At 53.5% G+C, this 19,434-nt stretch overlaps 1 protein-coding gene across 2 annotated transcripts; it reads right to left on the bottom strand.

Annotated features, from left to right (window-relative positions):
* Positions 1–415: 415 nt before the first annotated feature.
* Positions 416–9,885, bottom strand: C14H15orf39 (chromosome 14 C15orf39 homolog). 2 transcript variants are annotated; one of them, XM_051156524.1, is made up of 3 exons: positions 9,726–9,885; positions 3,664–6,412; positions 416–1,672 (listed from the first exon to the last, which is right to left on the bottom strand). In XM_051156524.1, exons 2-3 carry the CDS (start codon positions 6,359–6,361, stop codon positions 1,305–1,307), a joined length of 3,066 nt encoding a protein of 1,021 aa, XP_051012481.1. In that variant the 5' UTR covers positions 6,362–6,412; positions 9,726–9,885; the 3' UTR covers positions 416–1,304. The 2 variants fall into 2 exon arrangements, with proteins under 2 accessions (XP_051012481.1, XP_051012482.1); XM_051156525.1 differs by lacking the exon at positions 9,726–9,885 and having other exon boundaries at positions 3,664–6,795.
* Positions 9,886–19,434: the final 9,549 nt, after the last annotated feature.

Here is a 19,434-nt window from a genome sequence, read left to right on the forward strand (position 1 = left end):
TAGGCTCAGGGCTAAGCTAATTCAGGCAGCTAGTGTAGCTGGGCACAGACTCTAGCTGCACACAGCCCTGAGGTGCTCTGGTGGACTGGTTCCAGCACAGGTGGAAAGAAGGCGCATTCAGGTAGGAGATGTTGAGGGCGGGCCTAGAACACTCTTAACAGGTTGATGGAATGCACAGGGGACGGGACAGTTCCACACCTTAATGGGCACACATGCTCAGTCCTAGGAAACAGGCACACAGATGTCTAAGATCCTCCCTAGTCACGGGAAAGCGGCCTTTCTCGGGATGGAGTGGCTAGCTGCAGGAGCACAGCGGAGTGCTGGTACATCTTGTGCAGGAACAAGGAGAGCCTATTGCTGAAGAGTGATATGCAACATTAACCCATAACCCCTCAAATACAAGCTAGGTCCCAGGTTCTAAAAACAGCCCAAATGCTTTTTAATAGCTGGCCCCCAGGGCCCAGTCTCATCAAAACCCTTAAATAAGACAGGAGCCACAGCTTGCCAGCAACCAGCTGAGCTCAGCCCACTGCAGAGAGGTGGCCCCAAGAGCCTTGGCAAATACCAAGGGTGCCCAGTCCAGATCTCCCGGCATTGAGCTCACACAGCCTGTCCGGTCCAGTCTCTGTAGCTGCTTGGCTCTAGAAGCGTACAACTCTATACAGTCCTACTGGGGTGTGAGACACAGCCCAGGTAGGTCACTGATATGAATCCAGAGCAGACATGGGGTTCTCAGGTCAGCCCCAGCCCAGGTCCCTGCACCGCAGTGGACTGGGGGAGGAAGTGTGTGTGAGTCATACACGTTGTACAATGTACCACATGAAGATAAGTGGGTCCCAAGACGTATGAAGACTTGACCAGAAGCTTCTGCCAGCCTCAAGTCTCTATCCCACAGCCTGACAGATGTCAAAGGCCTGTCCTGGGCAAGAAGCAACCCAAAGCATAACGGTATATGCCAGAAGTCATCCCCACAACAACCCTTGCGAGGTAGGCTGTGCTGTCTTAGTCTACAAATGGGGGAACAAGGGCTCGTGAGACGTGAAGTGTTTGCCCAGAACACGCAACAAGGAACACAGCAGCCAGGATTCAAGGCCAGGTCAGATTGGCTCCAATGCCCACAGGTTTTCTCAAGGGAAGGAAACCCTTCTAACAAAGACCTTGAGGTTAAAAAGTTCACGAAGTCTCTGCCCAGTTAGGTGGGCCCAGCCCTAATATCCACTTCTAGCCCTGAGCAGGTGGATTGTCAGGACAGGTACACAGTGGTCCCAGATGGTTGGTTGTCCCAACAACACTAGCAACCAATGCTACAGACGATGGCTCTGGCTGCCCAGGAGTTGGGGGTGAGGCGAAGGACGATCTGGTCCTGAGGCCTTGTGGCCCCAAGTAGGAAGTGCCACACCATTGAGCCAGGCGTTTTCCAACAAGCTCCGGAAGCGTGCCCTCAGGGTGGGGCCTGGTGGGCTGGTGCTGGCACCAGAGCTGGGTGAGGGATCACATGACCCTTCCCCCGTGGTTGTCTCTGCTTTCTCGGGGCCAGGTGTTGGTGGCTTCCTCCCTGGCTTCTTGAACTTGGGAGCTGATGACTTCCCAGCCGGGGCTTGGCTTTCTGGCTCATCTCTGGTCACCGTGGGTTCTGATGGGGATAAAGCCCTGGCCTCGGTGTCAAAGCCATCTACAAAAGGAAAGCAGCGTCAGACTGCAAAATCCAAACTTCAAGGTCCTGTGTCACAACAGTGGTTCTGCTTACCCCAAAGGGTCACAGAGTCACACACAGGCCACTGACCAGACCCAACGGGAACTTGCTGAAAAGACAAGCTCCTTCCTAAGGGACACCAGAGCTCCACCCGATGAGGACAGAGCTCAGAAGAGGTTGCTTGGGAACAAGGAAAGGCGGCTTGCAGGCCGGGAAGCACTGCTGGGTCATCGCACCACACAGCTGAGTAAACTGACGTGAGGCAAGAGGAGGCTCTGCCACACAAAAGGGCCATCATCATCTCTGCCACAAAGTCCCTAGGGCAAGAGACAGAGACCAGGCTGCGGGCTGCCAGGAGAGCACGGGAACCCAGACAGGAACAAGTCTAACATGTCACCCCTGGGAAAGGGTCATCTCATCCCCAGAAAGGGGACTCAACCCACAGGCTGAGAGCCGCTGCTCCAAGGACACCCACAGCTCAGGGAGGGAACGCGGAACAAGGGTCTTCAAACCTAACCAGTGGGACCTGCAGGCAAGACCATGAAAAGGGACCTGACCCTCTCTCTGGGCCCAGGCAGGGCAACGGGCAGGGATGTGGGTCAGCTAGGAGCCTGTTCCAGGGCAGGACTCTGCCTCAGGCCTCCTCCACCCTGACCAGGGCTGTCCACGGCAGAGTTCTCAGCTGCTTGAGGAAGTAGGATGCATTGTTCAGAAAAACTTCTAGGCAAGGAGCTGGGTGGCAGACGTGTGTGGCAGCAGGCAGAGAAGATCTGAGAAAGGGTCAAGAATCCCGAAGTCAGTTTACTGACACAGAAAAGGCCTGTGTGCGGAATGTGTGTCCTCTAGAACATTAAAAAACCAGCAAGCTCCAGAGTTGAGCACGGGGCATATCTCCATAATCAGGTACTAGGGAGACTGGAGGGTAGGGTTTGAGGACACTCTGGGTTATATAATGGGGTACTTTCAAAATGAGAGTGCCAACTAGGACAATGCATCATTGAGGAAACAGGACAACAATCAATTCCTCAATTCAAGGCAATACGGTACACGCAAGTGCCAGGAGACCAGAGAAAACGTCCATTGAAAGGTAACAGTGTTGATATGGGAAGGGCATGAGGTCCCGTCGGATCCTGGGCATGGAAAGCGAACAAGGATGCTTCAGCAGAATTGGAAAGACAGCAAGTGGGAAGTAAGCTCGGAGCAAAGCTGAGGCCTGTGGTTACAGAGTCCCCAGCAGAGGCCCAGGTGCCAACAGACAGCAGGCAGGAGGTTATTTAAGACTAGTGCTGAGATGAAAGACATCAGAAGAAAAAACTGCAGATAGAAAACTTGCCCTGGCCTATACAAGACACAGAGGTACAAAGAGAGAGTCTCTGGTGGTTTGATTATGTTTGGCTCCATGGACACGTGTGTTTTAAGTGCTTGGCCCTACGGGAGGGGCTCTATTAGGAGATGTGCCCTTGTTGGAGGGAGTGCGTCACTCCAGGGGCGGGCTTTGAGGTCTTATATGCTCAAGCTACGCTCAGTGTGGCACCTGGCCTCTTCCTACTGTCTTCATATCAAGAGGTACAAGTCTGAGCTCCTTCTCCAGCACCATGTCTGCCTGGACACTGCCATGCTTCCCACCATGATGACAACGGACTAAACCTCTGAAACTGTGAGACACTCCCAATTGAAAGTTTTCCTTTATAGGAGTTGCCTTGGTCACATTGTCTCTTCACAGCAATCAAACCCTAACTAAGAAAGAGGACATTCAGGAAGGATGGGAGGGCCAAGAACACATCCATGCAAACAGTTCTGATACCTAGAGGATCAATACGGCAAAGGAAGGCCAAGAGCTCCAGGAATCCCACCCCTGCCCCCAGCTAAATTCCTGGACTCATTCAGCCCCATGCCCCTCATCCATCATCCAAGCAGTACACACGCTCGCTCACCCAGCTCTGGTGGTTACAGAGCTGCCCCATGCTCACCCAGCTGGCGGCGTACACAGTCATGCCACTGTAGGCCCAGCAGGTCAGGGTAGATGTCGGGCAGCTGGCGCAGTGCCAGCAGCTTCAGCATGCGTGAGGTGCAGCCGTGAAGGGCGCGTTCGCGTAGCGCACGCTCCTCTGACAAAGTGGTGGGCCGGAGCTCCACACGGTGCTCCTGCAGCACGTGGTCCACAGAGGCAGGCGGCAGCTTCGGAAAGAGACGCTCCTTCACCAGATGGATGGGCACAAAGATGGCACCGGCCCGGACCACATGGGGAAAGGGGCACTGCTGCGTGCACACGAACTTCTGCAGCTGGGACAGCAGCTTGCCCAGTAGGCCCTGCACCCCCTGGCAGTCCTGCCACGCAGCCTGGCCCCATGGCCCAGTTGTCTCAAGCCACTCTCGCAGTTTCTCTGGTGGAGAGTGGGCCACAGAGCCGGAGATGGCATCACAGAGGGATGTGTGCAGCCCTGTAAAGTGCTGTTCTGGGGAGTCCTCAGGAGCTGCAGTGGAAACCTGAGCAGAGGCTGGAGCAGGGCCTGCGGCCAGAGCAGGGGCAGGAGCTGGTGATGGAGCGGGAGCAGAGGCTGGGGCCGGGGATGCCACAGCTACGGCTGGTGGGCTAGGCAGGGCCAAGTTGAAGCATGCCACTGGCAAAGGCTGAGTGAGAATCTGCAGTCCCATGGGCACGGATGGGGGGTTGGGCACGGGCTGGGCAGGGGCAGGAGCTGGGGCAGGTGGGGATGGGACAACAGCTGCAGGCAAGGGTGCAGGACGGAGGATCTTGAATTTTCGGAACATGAAGGCCACAGAGCTGTGGAAGTTGGTCCTTGGTGTGGCTTCTGTGGGCACTTCAGACATTTCTGTGACCATCTTTTTTAGGCCCGGCAGACCCGACACTGTATTTTCCATACCTGGCCCATCCGCAGCTTCAATGGGCTTCTCATGCACCTGAGGACTAGCGGCCTTGACAGGAACAGCCTCTGCCACAGGCTTCTTCACACTCAAGTCCAGCGCCACCTCCTCACGAAGCGAGCAGTGAGGCCTGGAGGCTCCATCCTGGACAGGCAGGGCCTCCTTGCAATCTTTGTCTTGGCTCTTACTGGTCGCTGGAGCAGAATCCTCGTCAGGTGGGGGCTCGGGTGTCTGCACATCCAGGTAGTCACGGTAGGGGGCCAGACTAAAAACATTGTCAATCACAGGCATTGGTGGAGAGCTGGGAGGCCTGGCACCCTTCTGTGGAAAAGGCTGGCGCTCCTTGGCACAGGGATGCAGTGATGGTGAGGTGCGGGGAACTGGACTGTCACGGATGACAATAGGTACCCCAGGACGTTCACTGGGCCTGGGCTGGAGTTGCTCTCTCCTGCAGCTGGGCAGCCATATCTTCTCTTGAGCTTCCGGTGTTGGCTTTTCTGCAGGTCTCACAGGCTCAGAGCATGGCTGGTTGGCTGGTAAAGGCTGGCATGCTCGCTGGAAGGCACTGGGCTGTGGCACATGCTGCACACTGTTCTGGGAATGGGAAGGTGGTGTTCCTCCAAGTCCTGGGGATGCCCCATAGAGAGAGAGGTCATCCCTGGCATAAGGAAAACCCAGAGTTTGGGGGACAAAGTCCAGTGGACACCTTGGAGCAAGAGGGGGCTCCAGCTTGAGGCCTGGGGAGGGTGCTGGGTGGGGTACAGTGGAGTAGGAATAAGTGTCTATCCCAGGGGGCATGTAGGGGGTCTGGGATGCCTGCTGCCTCAAGTAGGGGCTACCCAGCCCACCAGCTTGGTACGCAGCAGCCCCCTTGTGGGGTCCTAGAGGTGGCAGTGGGAGCAGAGAGCCATAGTTTCCCTGCTTCTCTGGGTGACGACAAGATGGAGGGCAAGGCAAGGCCTGTGGAGGTGGGGGCAGTGGGTAGTGGGCTGGCACTGCATCCTGGCAAGGTGGTCCTAGGGGCTGGGCAAGCTGGGTCCAAGGACTGGAGGGCCCCTCGGACACTGCTTGCTTGGAATCTCCAGAATAAGGACTGGTGTATTTGGAAGCCAGGAAGCCTGTGCTGTGCATGGTTCGATACTTCTCCAACAGTGCCTGGCACGGGGAAAAAGTCAGGGAGGAGTCTTTGCCAGGTGCCCCAGTTGGTAGCCCACGCAATAACGTCCCATCCAGAGACTGGCCCTTGCCAGGAGCTGTAGTTAGAGAACAGGGTGGCTCAGCAGAGGGCAATAGGGGCCCCGTCACCAAGGTCCAGTCAACATCCAATGGTCTCTTGGTTCCTCCATCGCCTAAGCAAGTGGAGAGTCCGTAACACAAAGGGCTCCGGTAGACAGGCTTGGGCGCTGCCAGTGGTGGGCCTGGGAATGCATGAGCCTGCGGACCAAAGGGCAGAAGCTCACTGGAGTCCTGTATCTTTTCAGAGCCTTCTGTCGAAGGGCGGTACAGCAGGCAGTTTGTCAACAGGTTGTCAGCCCGGAGTGTGGATCCTGCCACACCAGTGGGGTATAAGGGTGGGTAAGGGGTCCAAGATGCCAACCGCTCAGGTCCTGACTTGGGATTACCCGCTATGGGGCAGGAGAAGTATGAACCCTTGTAATTGCAGGAGTCCTGGTTACCAGCAGAAAGGGGCAGGCCATGGCCTGGCCCTGGGTCTGGCTCCAGGCGGGGCAGCTTGCCGTACATCACAGGCCCCAGAGGGCCCAGGGGCCGCTTCTCTGCCATTACTGTGAAGGTGTCAAGCCCTCCAGAACCTCTGCTACTTGACTTGCTGACCTGAGAGAGAAGAGAGGCAAAGGTGGTTAGGACACGGGCCACGTGTAAGCAAGCAAAGGCCACTCAACTCATGGCTGAGACTCTGGCCCTTAGCAACACTCGGGTCAGACTGGAAAGGCCACACATGCAGAGGTTTCTGGTCCTACCTTTTATTTCCGGATGTAGTTTGGTTTGATTTTTTGTTTTGTTTTTCAAGACAGGGTTTCACTGTATAGCCTTGGACTGTTCTAGAACTTGCTCTGTAGACCAGGCTGGCCTCCAACTTAAGAGAGATCTGCCTGCCTCTGTTTCCTGAGTGCTGGGATTAAAGGCGTGCGCCACCAGTGGCCAGCTCTAGTTATAGTTTTTGAGGTACTGAACAAATATGTATACTTTGGCCTTATACACAACAAGTCTATAGTTCACCGTAGGAGCCCTAGGGGTTCTGGGGAGTTTTAGAGGGTCAGTTGCCTTGGCTCCCTGCTCTGCCTTCCCAGGAAAGACCTATCTACCCCAAAGTCACTGATGAAGGTGATGGCACAACAAGTGGGCTGCCCTTCCCTACTGCTTCCTATTCCAAGATGCCACAGGTCTCAAAAGTCTCCAACAGCCAAGACATGGAAGGCATCCCAGCGCTGCCTACAAACTCCGGATTCTTCTAACATTTTTCACACTTCGCTGACATGTTTGTCTTACCAAAAATCAGAACCTCAAAGCCAGGTCACCAGAACCAGAACAAACCACCCTTGAATGGATAGGGCAGCAGTCCCTCCAGAGAGGTATCTGGGTAACTCTTCAGTCCTACCCAAGCTGACCAGCAGATGGTGCTGTGGTGCCAGCAGGAAGGTCCCTGGCTCAGGGTAGGAGTGTCTGTGTGAATCTCCAGGCCTTGTGCTCACATGGATACATGGAAAGGGAGGGAGGGCGTGCCTGGGAAGTTGGGAGGTCCCAAGGGCCCAGAGTCCTAGCTGGCAACTACTTCCACTGTACTGTACTTTAGTGCTGGGGGGGTAAAAACCAACAACACAGGTATTCTTCCCCGGGGGGCCTTTCTCACTGTTCTTTCTCACTTTTCCTTAATAAATTTAGGTTCTATCTGAAGGAAAAACAGAAGGCAGCAGCACAGAGGGGAGTCCAAAGACGATGGGGATCAGTGTCCACCGTGAACTTTCTTAATCCAACAGGCATCCGATGACTTATGGGTGGCTCATCTGAGGCCTGTCTTTTGGGGTTATCAATGGCCCTCCTCTACCTCCTCCACTGAGCACTTCCATCCCACCCCCACCCCCACCGAGTAGGCCACAGGTCAAATGTCACACGCTTCTGTCACCTGCAAGCAAGAACCAGCTTTCTCCTTTCTCAACACTGTCCAGTGACTATTGGGGCTCAGAGTGACAATAGCAAGGAGACAAGAAAACAAAAGGAAAAGAGTAGTATGGCCCATTCCCACCCCAGCAGATGGCAAGAAGGAAAGGCCTAGAGGAAAGGCCCCATGCTGCACTCTAGTATGCTTGTATGGTTGGTTTTGGGTTTTGTTTGTTTTGTTTTGTATCCTTTGATTGGGTCTCACTGTTTACCTCTAGCTGGCTTGGAATTTACTACGCAGATCAAACTGGCCTTCGACAGAGATCCTCCCGCCTCTGTTCGCTGCCACAAGGCTTGCATGGTTCTGAGGTTACCCAGTTCACTCTATCCCTGGGGAGCTCTGGGCTAATTAAGGGCTGGCTCGGGTCTCACTTCCACCAATGCTCCTTGGGACATGCTCTAACCACCCATCTCAAGGGCCCTTCTCTCCAGAGCTCAGCCCAACCCGTGCCCTTTGCCCTGGAGGCTTCCTGAGAACCAGCCACCTGGGACCCTCAGCAATCTTTGTAGGAGGAGTGAAAGCTCCAAAAAGCCAGCCCCAGCCCTCGCCTTTGAAAGGTGTGGAGATAACATTAAATCCTGCCAGTAGGATGGAAAGAAAGCTCCCTCGGATGGAGGCCCCACCCCCACTTAAGACAGCAACCAAAACGAAGGTGCCTTGTTTCCGGACACCGAGATGGCCTCAGGGGCTTGGAGAAAAAGGTAGGGCCACAGGTGAGCCTTCCGAGGAGGTGTTATGTTCTAATAGTGCTCAGATGAGTTCTAACCTCAGCCAGAACCCAGGGCAGGGTCAAGCGCCTATCGCGGCAGCTCTTTCCCAAGGGGGGTAGACAAACAACTCCGCGGGTGCATTTCCATCTCCACGTCCTTGGGGCCTCAAGAAGAGCGCTATCCCAGCCAAGTTCAGGCGGGCATCAGTATTGTCTCGACTCTAAAAGCACCGGTCTTCTTAAAAAACCAACCAAACAAAAAAACTCTGCCAGCTGAGGCTCTGAGGTCTCCAAACAGCAAACAAGGGCCAGTCCAGAAGTCCCAGTTTGAGAGAAATGGTCTCTGGATAACACCATCACTACATTTCCCGATCCTGGCCCCGCCTGTGACCATCGTGCCTGCGGCCCACAGCCGGCTTCGGTATGGAACTGGCGCCCCACCGACACACCAGGCTTCCGGGTGTCCCCAAGCCTCACTCTGCAGCTCTGCGACGCACGTGCACCCCAGGAGGCTGACATACAGACTGCCGCCACGCACGCAAAGCCGTTCCTGCACGTACGTGCATCCCTGGATGTGCACATATGCCCCCCCCCCCCCACCGCCCAACTGTACTCTTCCCTAGTTCAGGCACACGTGTGAACGCCAAGAGGTTCGCACTCGGAGCCCAAGGATCGACGACCGCAGACTGCAGTGAGGTCCAGAAAGGGGGGTGCGGGGAGCGGGGGTTGGTTGTCCAGCCGCAAAGTCCAGGCAGCCACATCCTTCGGGGCGATCCCACCAGCCTGGGCTGCGGCCAGAGAGTGAGTCAAGCAGTGGCTAAGAAACCGCAGGCGGTCCTGTTCCAACAGGGTTTGTCCACGGCCCGGCGGCACCTCAGCGCCCGTCACCACCGATCCCAACCCCCACCCCCCCCCCCATCCCGAATCGGCGCCCGGCAATCCGCGTGAGCCGGGTCCCGCGAGAGGCCCGAGGGATCCGCCTGACTCTTCGCCAGCCCTACGCCCAGGCATTGCTGGGGCTCCGAGGCTCTACCAGGCCCAGGGAGCATCCAAGTCCTGGCAAAGTCTGGGCAGCGGTACGACTGGCGCGGCAGCCCGACCGCCCCAAGCCTCAGCACCTGGGCCCCCCGACCCCCCGGCGCTTGGTCCGGCAACCGGCCGGTAGGGGCGCCCTGGAGCAGGGCCACCCGCCCCTTGCCCACGCGCCGTCCGCAAACTCGGCCCAAGTTTCCGCACCCGCCGGGCAGGCGAGCTCCTACCTTCAGAGCACCAAGCTTCTGGCTGCCGCCACCCGGAGCCGCGGCTGCATCCTCCAGCGCCACCTAGGCTGCGAGGTCCCTGTCCGGCCGGCCTTGCGCGGGAAGTCGCGGCAGACACCTAGCCCAGAGCCACGCTCCGCGCTGCCGTTCGCGCCGCCGCCGGGCGCCGTCTGTGGTCCCGGGCGGGGCGGGCCGGGGGCGGAGCGGGGGCGGGGCGGCCCGTTGGGTGGGGGCAGAACCCGGCTGTGCCTCTGGGAGCCTGCGCTCCCTTGGGCCCTCCGGTGCTGAAGGCCTGAGTGGAACCAACTTTCCCGCGACCTGGCCCTTCTGGCCTTGTGCACCGCCTTCACTTGCCCCTCTCCTCAAACTTGGTCTGCCCCGAGGGCAATCAATAAGCCGTCATTCAATCATTCCGTTAGATCATTCATTCCTTGCTTTTTTTTTCTAGGCATGTGACCTTGGACCTGCCACTTAACTCTAGCTTGTCTTTTGCTACTTTGAGGGTTCTGTCTCCTAACAGCATCTTCTCGAGATCAACTGCTTTCTCTTTTCACACATCTCTTTTCTGTACCAGCTGCTTTCTCTTCTCAAACCCTACTCAATCTCCCTCAACTTCTGCTGGCTTTTTATATCTTCTGTTCCCAGAAATCCAAGAGGCAACTGACATTGAAGGTCATAGGGTCAAGCAGTTCTAACGGCTAAGAACCCAAGGGATCCTTTACAGAGCTAGTCACACACGATAACTCATACTACACTTAACTTCCACGAGCTTCGGTTTCCTCATTTGTAAATGTGGTATTCTGTCTCATAGAAATAGGGCTATCAGGCATCAAAGACATATATGGCACATAAGTTGAGATATGATACATAACTAAATCCTAGCATTGGGAGGCTGAGGCAGGGGAATTGTCGCAAATGGCTGTGCCTGTCTGGGAACTCACTAAGTAGACCAGACTGGCTTTGAACTCACAAGAGATACCTGGCCTCTACCTCCCAAGTGCTGAGCTATCAAGACTCTTAATAAAATTTTTGAAAAGAGGCTTTAAGGGGGCCCTGACCTCTTTGACTACTAGTTGCATTAGAAAGCTGGAGGAAGGCTTCCTGGAACTCCGAGGCTAAGCATATGATTGATTTCCAACCTGGGGAGTTGTTGCCAAGTGGCCTTGGTGGGTATCTGAACCTTTCTGGCAAATAGCCCTCACCTGAGCCAGCCTGAGCACATGGGCCGCTTGGAAGGCTAATGGGACGAAGTATCCCTAGTCAGGAGGATGTGCTGTAGAGACGGGTTAGGAGACCAGGTGTCTCTGTTAACCCAGGCCTCTAGCCACTGGGTTGTGGAGCCTTGCACCACCACCACCACCACCCCACCACCCCCATCCCCAAGCACTACTTCTTTCTTGGAAAGAATCTGATCTCTGTAGTTCCAAGACTGACCAAAGGCCATGGCAGGATCACAAAGTGAGGGAGAAGGACAGGTGAACACCGTACAGATCAAAACGAGTTCATGGGGCAAAGCCACTCAGGACACCACTTTGAACCACAGGTCAGGACTGCTGAGTCAGAGCAACGCGGGGCTGAGGGCACAGGTGTGGGAGCAGCTGGAGCTAAGGAGGAGGGGCTGGGTTCCAGGTAGGAGTAGGAAGAGGAAGTGAGGTCACTCAAGGAGAGAGGGGAGGGTGTCTCTTGGATTAGAACTGAAAGATTTTTTACTTACAGAGACAGAGAGGAGAGACTCAGAGGTTTGGGGCTTTCCCAATCACGCTGCAGGGTGGAACAAAAGCCCAAATTGCCTGGGTTTTGTATTTTAACAGACACGCTTCAACCCTAGGAAGGTGTATCTGTACTGTGAAAGCTGTGGGTCATGCCAGATCTGACAGCCGCAGCCTGCAGTCCTCTCTCAAGGGGATATTGTTTCCTGCCCTCACACCTCACTGACTCTGCCCTACCCTCCCTACTGCGCAGTCTCTACTCCCACTCCTGACCTGCTTCTAGGAGTGGGTTCAGAGGAAGACAGTGTCCTTGGCTCTTGTGGTTCAGAACCAAGGAAGACCCCCATCACGTCAGGGTGAGCCTGCAAGACCCTAGGGCTCAACTAAAACGGCAGCCCCGTTGTTTTGTCTTAATTCAGAAACATCTCTCAAATCAACTTGTTTATTCCTTTTTGACACCACTTAAACACTCTGGATTACCAAAGAGAGAAAAAAGGACATAGGATGGTGGACTTGAGAGACACTTTGCAACACCCAGGGCCTTAACTTGTTCAACACGAAAGAGAACCAGGTAGCCACCTACCTTTCAGATTATATACTGTCAGCGTCCGGCAACATCATGAGAAACTGCTCATAAACTGTAGGAGACTTGGCATGCCGGGCAACTGTGAACTCCCGACATTTCTGGCCCTGGCCTTTCCCTCTGTGCCCCAAAGATCATGTGCAGAGACTCTAGCAAATGAGCATAGAGTCCTTTCAAGGTGACTTGAGAGGCCCCTTGACTTTCTTAACACTCTGACCTTGGAGAAATAGTACTGTTTTGTCTGGAAGGTGAAGTCACTGAGTCAGTGAAGAGTTTAACTTGTGGGCACGGGGTTGGGGGCGTGTGCGGAGGCGGGGAAGAGTAAAAGCCTGGCACGTGTAATCCGAATGCTCAGAAGGCTAAGAGATGGGGATCTACTGAATTAAGGCAGGTCTGAGGTATACAGTAAGTTCCAAGCCAGCCAGGGCTACAGTGGGACTATCCAAAAAGCAAAATAAAAAGCGACACAAAGTATAACAGTAAAGTTCAAAGAGGGTACCTCTTCACCCCATCCCAGCCCTACACAGGTTGGAAACACAGGTGCATGCCCTGCCCCCTCCCCCTCACTGTCGCAGACTCCTCCATAGAAAGGTAAGGTAAAAAAGGTCAGCTTCCTGAACTGCAACTTGCCATGTTATGGTTATAGATAATAACGTCCCTCCCACTGGTGAGGTCATGCCTGTTAGTTACAAGTATTTTCCCTTCAGAGGAGTATCTCACTCACCCCAGAGGAGAGGGAGTGATGAAAGCCACCCTACAGGCAGCAAACCAGAGAAACTCAAGACACATGTGGTGATTCCTTCCATCTTTTGAGTTCCGGCTATAGACACTGCCTCCTCCAGGGAGGCTACCCAGACTATTACCACTGCCCTCTCATCTTCGACAGAGGATGATTTTAGTGCTGGTAGGTGATGGGGCAAGGAGCTCCGACATGGAGCTGGTTCTGTGCCAGCCACTTAATCAACAGTGTTTTACTTAAGTCTTAGAACCAGATAAAGAATTTGAGAAGCAAGCCAACTCACCAGGTATGGTAGTGCATAGTGACAGATGGCTATAATCCCAGAACTTGAAAGGCTAAGGTAGCAGGACCAGGGGTTCAAGGAAGACCATATCTTAGAAAAAAAAAAATTAAAAAATAGTCAAGGGAACTGAGTTTGACCTTCTGAGCTGTGTGACTTAAGCACCCTTAACTTCAGTTTGCACATCAGCGCAACAGGCAGAATTATGACATGTCACAGGACATTGATGACTTCACAGCTTAGTTCATAGTAAGCCTTGAACCACTTGCTCTGAGCATGATGGAGAACTAGGATACTGGTCCTTAAGGCAATAAATGGAGGAGTAGAATTTCCCTTCTTGGAGTTACTACAAGACTCCAGGCCCTCCTGAGAGAGGGCTCGGATGCATCTGGTGGCCGGAAACCCTCTGCCTGTTAAGCAAAATCAGCTTGAAGTTGTGTTGTGCTGGTGGCCATTATTAGCCTGAGCTTGGAACACCTTAGGAAGTGTAGTAGTCTATAGCCTGGGAGGTTTAGGGCCAGGGGTTTCAACTGAGTGAGGCCAGCTGTTTTCCAAAGGTATGCAGGAAGCTGGGAGGCAGCCTCTTGTCAGTCTCAGAGTCTCCTGTGGTTCCCAGTCTAGATCTACCTGTCCCCTCCATTGTCCCCCATAGCCTGCCTGCAAGAGCATCCCCCAGGAGCCAACTGGCTCATTAGGATCCTATATGCCTTGTCTTCTGGTCAGTCTTTGTTAACGAAGACCAACATCCTCCTGGATGCCTTCCCTGATCTCCAGGCTGGTTTACCCCCCGCCCCCCGCCCCAATCCCAGTCTCAGATCCCGGTACTCAAATGGCTTCATTTCTATCTCCCCCATGAGACTGGGGAAGGGACCTCCTTCAGGGCAAGAGTCCATCTGAGCGCTGGGATGAGTGGCCAGCACAGAGCTAACTCAGGCCATGGCTATGGAGTCACAATTTAATACAGGAGCATACTGCATAGCTTTAAGGGAAAAAAAAAAGCCAGAAAAACTCAGACCTGTTCATTCCAACACTTGGAAGACTGAAGCAGGAGAATCACTGTGAATTCAAAGCTAGCCTAGGTACATAGTAAGTGCCACAACAGCCTGGGCTACACAGTCTTGGAGGTAGCAAGGGAAAACAAAACAAAACAAAACAAACACCTGGCTACACTTTTCTACAGTGATCCACCACAGGCCCTGGCCCCTGCCCCACCCCACCCCCAATCACTTTCTTCCCTGTCGCAAGTCTTTCTCCAGGGCTCCTCTCTCTCAGCCCAGGTGCCCCTGGCAAAAGCATACACAGCTATTTCCAGGATAGTGGTTTGGGCAGAAAGCTCTACCCCCTTCCCTGTCCTGACAGTAGCCCAGCGCTTGTTCCTCCGTGTCAAACTTTGGCCTCCAGCAGGGATCACCTTCCTCCCGGGCCTCTCAGTTCAAAGGTTTAAAGGGGGGCTGCCAACCCAGTTCCCTCTCAGCTTGGCACACACCTTCCCCCAGTGCTAGAGCACCCCCTCACACACCACGGGCAAGGCAGGGCAACTGTCTTCGAAGTCTTCCTAAGGCTGTCTGGGGTTACAAGTTCTGGCCAGGTGGTTGGCTGGCTGTTGTCCCCTCATTAGCAGCCTGCTGGGGTTTCTGTCACTTAGGGCTGGTTACTTAGCAACCAGCTCCAAGAAGGGCTTGGCACTGGACTGGCAGAACAGAGTGGCTGCTGAGGGGGAGGACAATAGGCCAGTGACCAGGGTCATGGTTACAAGGTTTCAGTGTAGGGCTTCAGAAAATCCTTGTCGTAGTGTCAGCTTAGAAACTCACAGCCTGGACCAAAAAAAAGGTCCCTGAACCCTTAACCCAAACATCACACTCAGAGCCCTTGAGTTTCCTAGAGACTGTGGGGCAGAGGATATGGGGGGTTATGAGAGGAAGTTGACTGAGGCACTGTTCCCCATTTCTGGACTAGAGAGATAATCCTGTGTCTTTATGCACTACAACCCTGTGGTCTGAGGTAGGAGACAGAGTCACATATAGGTCTTAAACTTTGAATAGGAAGTCCACCTTACTTTTTAACCATTGTATGATTGTATGGTTTTAACGGCGGGGGGGGGGGGGAGGTGGTAGTTTTGGTTTAGTTTGGTTTTCAGTTTTCTGAGACAGGGTTTCACTGTGTAGCCTTGGCTGTCCTGGACTTGATTTGTAGACCAGGTTGGCCTTGAATTCACAGTGATCCGCCTGCCTCTGCCTCCTGAGTGCTGGGATTACAGGCTTGAGCCACCGTGCCCAGCATTCAGTTGTACGGTTTGAGTCATGTCTGTTTACTTAGTTTTTTGAGACAGGGTCTCAGTATAAAATCCAGGCTAGCCTGGAACGTGCAATTCTCCTGTCACAGCCTGAGTGTTTTGATTACAGGCACGCACTGCTTTGCCTGGCTGGTGAGCTCATCCACTGCATGGGTGGGTGGCCCCATTTCAGTTCTCAGGGTGCAAAATGCTCAAGGCAGCACTGTTTACACAGCCTGACTCGATCCCTGTTCCGTTGCTCAACACCAGGCTTCCCACGCTGTAGGGAGAAGGGGGTGAGTCCTTTAGATATCTACCATGTGCCTACCACGTGCCAGGTGACCAAGGAATGTGTCATTTTCTTGTCCAGCCCTGCTCCTCTCCACTTCCAGACTGATTTGTTTTGTTTTGTTTTTCTGATTTAACAAGGATATCATCTTTTGTATGGAGGGGAATGGAGTTCGTTTTTGGGTTTTGTTTTTGGTTTTGTTTTTTTTTAATAGTGACTCTATTTAATCTGTCTAATGGATTAAGTCATTAAATCCATTTATTTCATTAATCCATTTCCTGGATTAAATGTAGCAATCTTGAGGTGACAGGATGGAGGACAAGCCACACCACCCTCCCAACTTGGCACTTCTGCTGTGTCCCTCGGTTGGGCACCTGCTCTTGCTACAAGTAGCATAGGTCGGTATAGCCACAGGCAGGTTAGAGTTTTAGGAAGAGCAGTGACAGCTAATTAAAATTTTAGCTCAGGAAGGCCCCCTAGGGCCAGGGATTGCCTCAGTCAGCTTCCTTGGGGGAACCCCCTAATTGGACCCCTGGGTTCTAGCAATGATGCAACCTCACCAGGCAGATGATTACAGGCAGGCAGGGAGGGGACAGGAGGGAAGGAAACAGGTTGACAAAAAATAATAATAATAACAACCCCTCCCCACACCATTGTGAGTAGTGACTTTGAAGTCCCCAGACTGTCACTTAGGTGCTGTGTGACAGGAGACGCATTGCTTGGCCTCTCAAAGTCTCTTGTCTTTTTACTGGAAAAATGGAGATAAGAAAACTTCCTGCCCTAGAGGTGTACTGGGAAAAATTATACATGGAAAATACAAAACATGATGCCTGGCTCAGAATTGGGGACCCATAAAGCTTGAGCAATTAGCATCACAGTTACTAGACCTTGATTACCACCCAAGCCTTCCCTACCCCTGACCTCATCAGCCCTCTGTGCCTCCTCTAAGGAAAGAGAAAGGAACTGGTGGTAGGGGTTAGTTTCTCCATAGCTGGCAGGCATGGGAGTTTCACAGTTGCTAAGAAATGGGCCAGAGGACAGAGAGGCAGCTAAAGACCAGACAGTGCAGTGTGTGTGGTCAGGCTCTACGGGGAGTCAACAGGGCTACTAGAGCAGGGCATGGCCAATATGAGTGACAGCTCGTGCTGCCCTGCTGGGAGCTGAAGGAGAGCCCGAGTGCCAGAATGGTGGGCTATCGGGTATCTGGGAGATGGAGGAGGATACTAGCCTTATCCTTCCTGGCAGTAGCAAGATGAGCTCCGAGTCCCCCACCTGTGTCTAGAGAGCAGCCAACCGATCCCCCAGCCTGAATTCTCCCTCCATAGTCACAACACAAGGTCATGTCTGGCAGTCTTAGAGGGACAGGGTCCAGTCCAAGATTCAGAAAAGGCCGGGGTTAACATAGGTCTCTGTCTCTGTGTATCTCTGTCTCTGTGTATCTCTGTCTCTGTATCTCTCTGTCTCTGTCTTTCTCTCTCTCTATGTCTCTGTGTGTATGTGTGCTCCTTTCAGCCTAAGCATCTGTGAAGGTGACCGCTGGAGATGAGAGTTGGGTCCATATTTCCCTGGAGCTGGGGCTGGGCTGGCTAAGAGGACTTCAGAAACAGGCACCCCTTTCCTCTCCATCTCCCCCAACTCCCCCTTCTCTCTCTCTCTCTCTCTCTCTCTCTCTCTCTCTCTCTCTCTCTCTCTCTCTCTCTCACACACACACACACACACACACACACACACACACACACCAGAAGCATCAGAAGCATCCCTGCTCAGTGATGTCACCTGCAGGTTGTGTTCACTGCTGTTTGTCGAATCTGTTCTTTCAAATGTTGAAGCTTTAATCTCCACATGTGTATGTTGATGGCATTTGGAGATGGGACCCTTGGGTTTAGGGTGGTTGGGTCAGGAAGGCTCTGCCCTTGTGAGTGGACTGACCTACTCACAAACAAAAGGCTCTTGACAGTGGCTGCTCTCAAAGTGGAGTGTTCTGGCAGGCTGGTTTATGTCACCATGTGATGTCCTTCATGATATGGCACAGCAGGAAGTCCCTTTTATCCAGTGTCCAGCAGCTGCCAGCACCAGCTTCAACTTACCACTTTCTAGAACCATGAGCTAAGAAGAACAGATTGCGATCCCAACCCAGCACTGCACCTACTTGGACCTAGACTCCTCCCTTCTCCGTGGTCACTTCCTTGCCCAGCAGAGTGCTCTTCCCTAAATGCTCCATAAACCCATTTCAATAACCAGTGGCCTCAGAACACAAATATTTTCACAGAGAGAAAACCAGAGCCAGGACAGGTGTGGAGACAAGGATGAATTTCAAGGTAGCTGGTCATCTCTAATAAATCGATGTTCTCTCAACAAACAGTCCTGGGCTTGGCCTTCTGCTTTCTTTGCAGCATCCCCGGCCTGTCTCCCAGTTGCAGCCCCTACCTCCTGTCATCCAGGCCATCTGTAGCTCGCTCTGGCTCCAATTAGCTCAGCAATTAGCACCTCATCAAGGCCTGTCTGCCTCTGAACAGCTCCCCTGAGCAGAGTCTTCAGGAGGTCTCCATGACCTCAGGGCCCAGAGTGGTACAAGTCTAGGCCTGTCTTACCACCCCCACACCCCCATACCCGCACACCCTCATGCCCCCATACCCCTACACCTGCACACCCCCACATCTGCACACCACACCCCCACACTCCCATGCCCTCACACCCCCACCCCCACATCCCCACACTGCACACCGCTACATTCCCACCCCCACACCTCCACACCCCCACACCACACACCCCTACACTCTCACACCCCCACACCCATAAGTTTCCCTGCTTCCTCGGGTGCCTCTCACAGCATAGAACAAGAGACTGAAATATCTCCCAGGAACTGGGTACAGGTCTAAGAGGAGACGATTCTGACTCAAAACAAGCAGTCCCCAGACCCTGAACAACCACCCTAACACTCTCCTCAGCCATTGCTGCTTATTTAGCTGGTGACCCCAGGCAGCTGGGGTGTCAAGGAGATGGCAGAGCTGGGGGATAGCCTAAGCCCAGTGGGAACAAGTCACCAAGTGGCCGGCAGATGCTCTCCAAAGTCCCCCAGGTAGTAGGGTTTAGAAGTTAGTTCGGATCACCACTCGAGTCATTTAGAAAGCCACCAGCTCTCTAGTTTCATTCACCTTTTTGGTCACCTCTCAGTCCCTTAAAGGAAATGGGCCAAGTGCCCCCAACCCCAAGCCTTACAGCCAGGCTGAAGAGACACGAGGAAGGGGGAGGGGATACATGCACGTGTAATTGTTCCCTCCTCCTCTTCCTCCTCCTTCTTCTTGTTATTATTATTATTTGTTGTTGTTATTGTTTGTTTGTTTGTTTGTTTTTTGAGACAGGGTTTCTCTGTGTAGCCTTGCCTGTCCTAGACTCACTTTGTAATCCAGGCTGGCCTCGAACTCACAGCAATCCGCCTGCCTCTGCCTCCCGAGTACTGGGATTACAGGCGTGTGCCACCACGCCCGCCTAAATGCTGCATTCTTAGGAGGCTGTGGCAGATGGGTAAAGCGTTCCAGGTCCATCAAATCAGAAAGACTTTGCTGCCAGAGACAGCATAGGCATCACAACACAGAGCACAGCTCTGGGGTAAAGGGCCAGTTGAGATGTCTCCTTCCTAAGCTCAATGTTCCTATCTCAAACAGAGAAATACTAACAGTAATAGCCTCGACCCAGGGACGTAGTTCATTCAGCAAAGTGCTAACCCCAGCACACACACACAAAGCCCTGGGTTCGATGTCCAGCATCTCCTAAATCAGGTGTGGTAGGTAACACATAACTATAATCCCAACATGTGAGAGATGGAGGCAGGGGCAT

The sequence above is a fragment of the Acomys russatus genome, chromosome 14, assembly GCF_903995435.1.
Source record: "Acomys russatus chromosome 14, mAcoRus1.1, whole genome shotgun sequence".
In the NCBI taxonomy this organism is placed as follows: domain Eukaryota; kingdom Metazoa; phylum Chordata; class Mammalia; order Rodentia; family Muridae; genus Acomys; species Acomys russatus.